General features: G+C 55.0%; 1 protein-coding gene across 2 annotated transcripts; it reads left to right on the forward strand.

Annotated features, from left to right (window-relative positions):
• Positions 1–3,992: 3,992 nt before the first annotated feature.
• POM121L2 (POM121 transmembrane nucleoporin like 2) lies at positions 3,993–7,859 on the forward strand. 2 transcript variants are annotated; one of them, XM_047732641.1, is made up of 2 exons: positions 3,993–5,918; positions 5,961–7,859. In XM_047732641.1, exons 1-2 carry the CDS (start codon positions 4,260–4,262, stop codon positions 7,305–7,307), a joined length of 3,006 nt encoding a protein of 1,001 aa, XP_047588597.1. In that variant the 5' UTR covers positions 3,993–4,259; the 3' UTR covers positions 7,308–7,859. The 2 variants fall into 2 exon arrangements, with proteins under 2 accessions (XP_047588597.1, XP_047588596.1); XM_047732640.1 differs by having other exon boundaries at positions 3,993–7,859.
• Positions 7,860–8,177: the final 318 nt, after the last annotated feature.

Here is an 8,177-nt window from a genome sequence, read left to right on the forward strand (position 1 = left end):
TTTCTATGCACAGAAACTGGCCCCTCTTTTAGAGGACTCTTTTGGTCAAGGTCAGAGCCTGAGGGCCCTGTGTCCCACCCCTGCCCCACTGTGGCTTTCTGCCTGGCCTCCCTCGGCCTTATCCTACTCCAAATCTGCTTTACTCTCCAGCAACCCTGCCCTCCAAGGCCTTCCTCCTACCCCAGCCCCCTCCTGGCTACCTTCAGCCTCCCTCCCCTCAGGTCTGCCTTCTGGGCTCTACCATCCTCTGTTCAGGAAGCAGCCTTGACTGACCATCTGTCCTCTTCCTAGGCAGCACCCCTCCCTGGTCTCTCTCTACACAGCCCACCCAGTACCTCCTCGACATCAATCTTGTGCCTCTGGAAAATTCTCCAGCCACTCCGCGGGTTACATCCATGTTCCTTACCCCCACTGCCTTGCCACCCAATAGTAGTGGACATGGTAACAGCACCCCTAATTATTGGTTCTTTAAAACATATTTGCTGGGAGCTTCCTCAAGAGTTCACAGTTCATCCCAAGGCGCTGGGCCTAGGTCCTGGGGAAGGCTAAGTTATGCAAGAGGGCAGATGGGTAAATTAAGCTACGCTAAACTGCTTGTCAGTTTTGTGGACTAAAACTGTTTAAAAAAATTGCCATAATTTCTTGCATACCTGATAATGTGCTGAATGTGTGCATTACCTGCTTAAATAACAAAATAATTACATTCCTGGGATTTACATTTTATGGCACTATTTTACAAATTGCAAAGCAATTTGAAGAGGAGTGAGGCATGGAAGTCCAAGCTCCAAGACAATGAAAATTTATCTTAATTTTTTAAATTAGCAGACTTTATCTTTTAAGAACCGTTTTAGATTTACAGAAAAACTGAACAGAAAGTACAGAAAGTTTCCATATACTTTCTCCTCCCCCCACTTCCCACTCCTAGTTTCCCCTCTTAGTAACATCTTGCATTGGTGTGGGACATTTGTTAAAACTGATGAATCAACATTGATACATTATTAGTAACTAAAGTCCACAGTTTACATGAGTGCTCACTCTCCTGCTGTACACTCTATGGGTTTTGCCATTCATAACACCATGTATCCCCCATTATAGTTTCATAGAGAATAAAACCCCTGTGCTCTCACTCCCCAAAACTCTGATCCTTTTACTCTCTATAGGTTTGTGTGTTCCAGAATGTCATGTAGTTGGAATCACACAGTAGGTAGCCTTCTTCAGACTGGTTTTGTTCAGGAAGCAATCAATACAGATTTGAGGCTCCTCCTTGTCTTTTCATGACTTGCTAGCTCATCTCCGCTCAGTGCTGAATAATATTCCATTGTATGACTGTGCCATGGTCTATCACGTTCCTCCACTGAAGTGTTTTCTGGTTGCTTCCAATTCCTGGCAATTATAGATAAAGCTTCTACAAACATTCATGTGCAGGTTTTTGTGTGAACAAAACTTATCAGCTCATTTAGGTAAATACCTAGAAGTTTGATTGCCAGCGGGCATGGTGAGACTATGTTTTATTTTGTAAGAAACTTCCAAACTGTCTTCCAAAGTGGCCGTACCATTTTGCATTCCCACCAGCAATGAGTGAGAGTTCCTGTTGCTCCACATCCTCACTAACATCTGGCGTCACCAGTGTCCTGGATTGCAGCCACTCTAACGTGGCTGTCCTGGTATCTCATTGATGCTTGCCTTTGCGATTCTCTCCTGATCCTGATGTCCGAAGTCGGGCATCATTTCACACGCGTATTTGCCATCCATGTATCTTCCATGGTGACTTACCCGTTTCTAAACTAGCTTTTAAAAAACTCACTGTGAATTCTGACAGGTTTATGTATATTTTGGATACCAGTTCTTTATCAGATAGGTTTTGCAAACATTTTCTCAGTCTGTGGCTTGTCTTTTCATTCTCTTAACAGTGTCTTTGGCTGAGTGGAAGTTTTTAATTTTAATGAAATCCAGTTGATCAATGTTTTCTTTCAACACCAAGATGTTTAGTGCTGTCTCCGTACCTGGCGGGGACCTCTAACTCAGTGCCACTATTGTCAAGCCATCATGCATAAAGAATGCTCAAAGTGATCTTCTGTTCTTCCTTCTCACTCTCTCTGCACCCCGGCCAAGCAGCGTGGTCAAAGGATCAAAGTCCACATCCCTACTTAGGCCTCTTTGCCCGGAATCCTGAATTCTTTCAACACGCTCCTTCTTATGTCCTGGCTCCAGATACTGAGTTCAAATATACCTTCTTTGCAACTAACTTTTTTTCCTTTTTAAACTTTCTTTTTAAAAATAAAAATAGGGTTTTTTTTTTTAATGACATAGAATCTTGTAGAAAATATGACACAGTGCAGGAAAACCAAAAAGAATTCCTTGCAAACCAAGTCCAGTACCACACCGGAGATAACTGCATGTTAGTACTTTGGTCAATACCCTCCCTTCTTTGCTGCCCACATCTCTACTTAGAAATCTACAGCTACGTTTTCACACAAATAAAGCCTAGAATTTAAAATTATATTAGGTTAGGAAGAAGCCTATGTATCATGGACATAGACAAACATTAATATATAAAGGTCTGCCTTATCTTTGTTATTCTATCTTACAGCTGTACTATAATTTATTTAACTAGGTTCCATTTGCCGACATCCTGGTTATTCCCATGTTTTCTTTCTCTTAAAAGAATCCTCCCATGGACCCTCTCCTGTCCTATGCCCAAGATCTGCCCCCTGTCCTCTGCCCTCCCCAGGCCCATCACCTGCTCAGCCTGCCCCCTACACACTAATTCAGAGACCAATCTCAAGGTTTTCTCTGTGCTGCCCCTACCCTGGGTTCAACTCCCCCCGAGGCTGACCTCCTGCTGCTGGATCCTACCCACCCTTCCCCCTCTCTCTTCTGGAAAGTGAGCAGGGAACTTCCCGGGTTAACTTTAATGGCTGCTCGGTTGCACGCCAGGGTCGGGGAGCCCTAGGGCTGACCCTGTGGTCACTTTATCTGTGAAAAATTGCTTCTGGCTCAGGATACTTTGGAGTCTAGAGAGGCTGACAGCGCAGAAACCCTCCGGGAAGCCCGTCTGAAAGCCACGATCTGGAACCACCCAGGCCTTTGGGTGCCCAGCAGAGGGGGCGAGAGCAGTCTCGGGCCTTGACTCCTGGGAAGCGCAAGACTTCTACACTTTCCTCTGCCCAGAAATCTCTGCCTCTCGGGTCTTCTATTCAGAACCTTGTACTTTTAACTGAGTGGAGCAGGGAGTACTTTTCTTTCCCGAGGGCCCTGAAATCGCCGGCAGGGGAAATTCCAGGAGCAGATTCATCCACAGAAAGTCACGAAGGGAGGGAAACTATTGCGCACCCGGGAAGAGTGTTCCCTCCAACCTGTCACTAGAGTCTCCGTCCCGACCCGCTGCAACCGGGGACTGACGGCAGCGCCCTGGCCTCGCGGCGCCACCGCCGCTGCGCCCGGAGCCACTCCCGCGCTCGGCCCCTCTCCACCGGCCTCCTGTCGTCCCGCTGACAACTGAGGGGCGACCGGGATTCGGCCCCGGGGAGAAGAGCCGGGACGGGTCCAGGAGGTGGCGGCGTCAGGAGCTCGTCCTTCCGGCCGAGGCTGGCTATGGAGGCGAAAAGGTAAGGGCAGCGGGAAATCAGAAGCGCGGGGAACGCCCGCCGAATCCCCCAAATCAGCACCCCGGGCTGCTGGCGGCCAGGGGGCCCCAGTCGGCTCCCCAGCCCTGCGCGCTCCGAGCGTCGTCCCCACCCACCCCGCGGGGCTGGGACCGCGCGTCTTGCCCCGACTCCGGCCGGGGCCGCGCGCCTGGACCCCCAAGTGGCCGCAGCCAGAGCCTGGAGACCTGGCGCCCACTCGACCGCGGCTCCCGGACGGCGCTGCGGGCGCGGAGCCAGGTCTCACGGCCTCACGGTCACAGCCGCACGGCCCGGGATGGCGCTGCGGGCGCGGAGCCAGGCCGCGCGCTGCCCCCCGGCCCCTCCCCGGCGCGCGCCGCAGCCGCAGCCGCAGCCGCAGCCGAGAGCGCACAGGCCCCAGCGCCCCGCCGAAGCCTCCGAACCGCACCGCAAGCTCCTGGGGCTGCCGGGGCCGCTCTCCTCTGTTCCCACGGGGCGCCGACCTGTGGGTGCCGGGCCTGGGGGCTGCCGAGCGCCCCGAGACCCTCGCACTTTCCTCGCGCCAGGATCCCAACCGTCAGCGGAACACGGCGCACTCCGACTCCGGCTGAGTCCGTCAGAAACCTGGGGAACCGACCCGCCTCGGCGCCCCGCATGGGCAGTTACCTGGGCAAGCCGGGGTCCCAGCCGTCGTCTCCCGCGCAGGCGCGCACGGACTCGACTGAGAGGCCGCGGAACCGCTGGTGGGCTCAGCCCCTTCATCAAGTCCACCGGCTTCCGGCTGTCCACCGCGCCCACCCGGCCCTGCGGCACCGACCTGCGAGGAGGCCGCCAAACCGGGATCCTGCCAGTCCCATCGCGTGGGCGGTCCATGAGGCTTGGAGGCGCTTTCCCATGGAGAGGTCCCAGAATTCCATCGTGGGGCCTCTTCCCTCAGACTGGTGGGACAGTTACCTCCAGCGGACTCTCTGGTCTCTTCGGCACCCCAGGGCAGCAGGGAGCCCGGTGACCATCAAGATAGCTCCTCCTGAGCGGAGAGCGCTTCCCACCACTTCTCCCGCAGAGGACATCGACTCTGCAGGGTCTTCACCCTCTGAGAAGCCCCCAGACCCGTGTGCAAAGGAGACGGTGCTGAGGGCCCTCAGAGAGTGCAAGAAAGGGAGAGTGAGGTTTGATGAGCCACTGTTTCCCGAGGGCTCGCACAGTGAGAGCAGGAGTCCAGACACCCGAGCATCCGCATTTAGGCCCCTGGTGAAACACGGAGCTCTCACTTCTTTTGTCCCCAGGCCTGGGCCTCTGAAGAGAAGCCTCAAGCCCTGGAGCTCGGATCGCAGCTTGACAAAGAGGCCCAGCTGCTCCTCCCTGAGCTCCTTGGCCAGCACACACACAGGTGGCCTGCTCGGCTCCAGAAGAAATGCAATAGCAAGTTCTTACAGCTCTTCGAGAACTTTCTCTGAGCTCTGGAAGAGAAGTGTTTCCAGAGAGTCCCTACAGACACCAGAATGGCCAGTAAAAAAGACAGAAAAGGGTCATCAGTCTCACTCTCCAGTCTCACTGGAATCAGAAGGGTCCCCAGAAGCATCTGGCAGCTCTGGGCTGCTCTCTAGTCCTGGGGACCTGCTGGCACCGACCCCACCTCCCCAGCTTGGTGATGCAGACCCTGGAGAGGACCTGGCCTTAGGGGAGAAAGGTGAACTCCAGGGGAGCAATAAAGCCGGAGAGGAGACAACCGACCTCACCACAGACTCTGTCCCTGAGACGTGCTCTGCTCTTCAGCCTTCCCTGCCTCTCGCCCTGCCTTCTGCAGGCTCGGCTTCAACCCAGGGCCCAAATCCACAGCTGGAGAGCCTCACAGAAACGCGGGAGTCTCCCCTGGCCCTCCCACCAGCCACCGGAGAGGCAGTCAGCGTGGCCCATCCCGCCCTGAAGGAGGGTGGCCCCCTGTCGTCCCAGGGCTGCTCACAGTCAGAGCCCCTTTCAGGCACCTCTTCAGACTCCAGACCCATGTCAGCTTTCATCTTTATGACCTCTGTTTCTCCCACATCACCGGCAACTGATGCCACATGGCCCCCTCCATCCTCTCAGGCCGAGGGGACTGCTGTCAGCCCTGCGGTGCTCCCCGGGCTGAGTCCTCTGTCCGGAATGAGCAGCCCGGTGCCCCATCTTCCTGCCTCTGCACCTCCCGAAGCCACAGCTTCTGCGGACCCCACATCAAACCCCATGTTGGGACTCCCACCCAAGAGTGAAATCGGAGTCTCTTCATATTCCACAACTTCAGTGGCCACTACAACATCTTCAAGCATCCTGACTCCCACCTCCGAGCCTATGTTGGATGGCATAGGACCGCTTAAAGCTCTGCCCACGATCGCTCCTTTCTCTTTCGAGCAGACCTCTCCTCTAGCTTCTTCTGCTTCAACCCACCTCCTCCATGGCCCAGTCAAGGCTCTCTCTGGCATCACGGCCACCCCCCCCAAAGACCGTTCTTTCATGCCACCATTGGATTTGGGCGGCGTGAATGTTACCCGTACCCCCGGAAACACCTACTCCACCCCTTCGACCAGCCACTCCTTCCTTCTTGGGGCTGCCTGTGCCTTCAGGGCCAGCTTCACCCCGACCACAAGCTTCATCTTCCCAGCACACCCGCGCACTACTGTTCCTACCGTGCACACGGTCACCATCTTTAGCCAGGTTCTTTCCAGCGCTGTGCAGATATCCCCTAGTAAAAGCACTGCCAGCTTGCAGGGCGTGGGCTGTCCTCTGTCATCCTCAGCCCTGGTAGCTTCGCCCCAGCCCTCATTACCATCCAGCATCTCTGCTCCCATATCCACACTCGGGTCTCCCTCAGGGGCCGGCTCAGGGCCACTCTTCCCGCTCTCCCCAGGAGCCACTCTCCAGCAGGCATTGGGGGCTACAGGTGGGCAGAAGCAAGGGGCCCCACAACCAGCCCTTGGTCCAAGCCTCAGTAGCCCCTTCATTTTTGGAAACTCAGCTGTGGCTTTCCCCACCCCAACCCCCGCTCCGGCTCAGCCGGCCTTAAGCAGTACTTCGAAGTCACCGTCTGGGGGTTTGACAGCCTTGGCCTCCACCTGTCCGCTCCCTGCCAGCATCCAGCCCGACTCTGGCAGCACTGCGGCAGCGGTTCCCTCTGGTCAAGCAAGTAAGACTGGTTTGGGGGTTGTGGCCCAGACGCACCAGAATGTGGCCTGTGGCTCGGTGTTTGGCAGCACAGCCCCACCCCCTTTTGCTTTTGGGGGATTAGTGACCCCTATGGACTGTGGGGACTCTGGGGTCAGTGGGACTGGCCCGGACAGGAGCTCCAACCCTGGGGCGTTCAGCATTGGAGGAGTGCCAAGTGGGACCCCTGGTGCCATCTCACCTTTTGGAAAGGGCTGGAGCCAGAACAGCCCAGGCCTGACCAACCAGAGCCCACCTTTTGTCTTGGGGAGGGCCAGCATTTCTTCAGGAAAATCTATGTTTGGGGGCCCTTGCGTGGCCCCCTTCGCTCAGAGCACCCCTGTCCCTGGGCCAGTAATGACAAGCAGCAGCTTCAACTTTGGGATGCCCTCCCCATCCGCCCAGGGTTGTGCTGGGAGAGGAACTTTCAGATCACCAGCCTCTTCATTTTCCATTGGTGCAAAGTCAAAAACCCCAAAGAACCGGGACCAAGGGCATTCCCGAAGGCATCATGCCCACAGGAAATAGCCTGTGTCCCCCATCCCCTGATCTGGACATCAGGATTGTGAAGAGCCTTGGGGGTCTTCCAATTCTCTACAGCAAACGACTCCCAGATCTCAGCCTAGAACTTTACATATTCACCGTGTGGGTCCCAATCTGCAATTTAGAAGAAGGTGAAGGGCCAAGGTATCTAGCAGTAACGGCGGAATGAAACCCGGTGGGACTGAACCTTCTCAACTAAAGAACTGTCCCTTCTAGCCCGCTTCTCTCTCTGTCGGGGTGAGAGCAGTCAGGACAGCGTCCCGACTTTCACCTCGGGAACAGACATGCCAGGAAGGCAACAAGTACAGCCCGCAGTCTTGCATCTTTCGGGGGGAGAAACAGATTCTCTCTAAACCTTAGCCTGCTCTCATCTGGCCGGAAGAACTCATTCCCTTTCTCATCCTCCAGGGGGGCTCCCCCTCATCCCTCACTGCTTTTTCTTCAGTGAGTGCTTGGAGGAGCTTTGGATATAATTTGACCTTGACATTCTTGAATTCGATGAAATCTGGTATAATTGTCCCTGATGGATCAACCCTTGAGGGCACCCCCTCCCCCCACCGTGTGCTGCGCTTGCTGTCACTTCCTCCCACCAAAGTGGTTTTAATCTTTTCCTGGGAGAGGTGGTGCTCTGGCCCCTTCCTTTCCCTGCCAGTTTAGCTCCTCACAGACAGAAAGTCAAGCCTCCATCTGTCAGACCCCAGTGGTCGCTCCATGTTCCAGAAAAGGGAAGCTCTCTGCCAGTGTCCCTCCAGGCTTGGAGCAAGGCTCCCGGCCTTCTGCTGTCCACTCTCCAGTGCGTCTGTGAGACTTGCTCTCATCACTTTGTCAACACAACTGTGCCTTTTGTACTTTGAG

Source organism: Lutra lutra, chromosome 6 (assembly GCF_902655055.1).
Source record: "Lutra lutra chromosome 6, mLutLut1.2, whole genome shotgun sequence".
Lineage (NCBI taxonomy): Eukaryota > Metazoa > Chordata > Mammalia > Carnivora > Mustelidae > Lutra > Lutra lutra.

Coding starts and splice junctions, on each gene's coding strand:
- POM121L2 (XM_047732640.1), top strand. CDS start 4,260: ATGGGCAGTTACCTGGGCAAGCCGGGGTCCCAGCCGTCGTCTCCCGCG.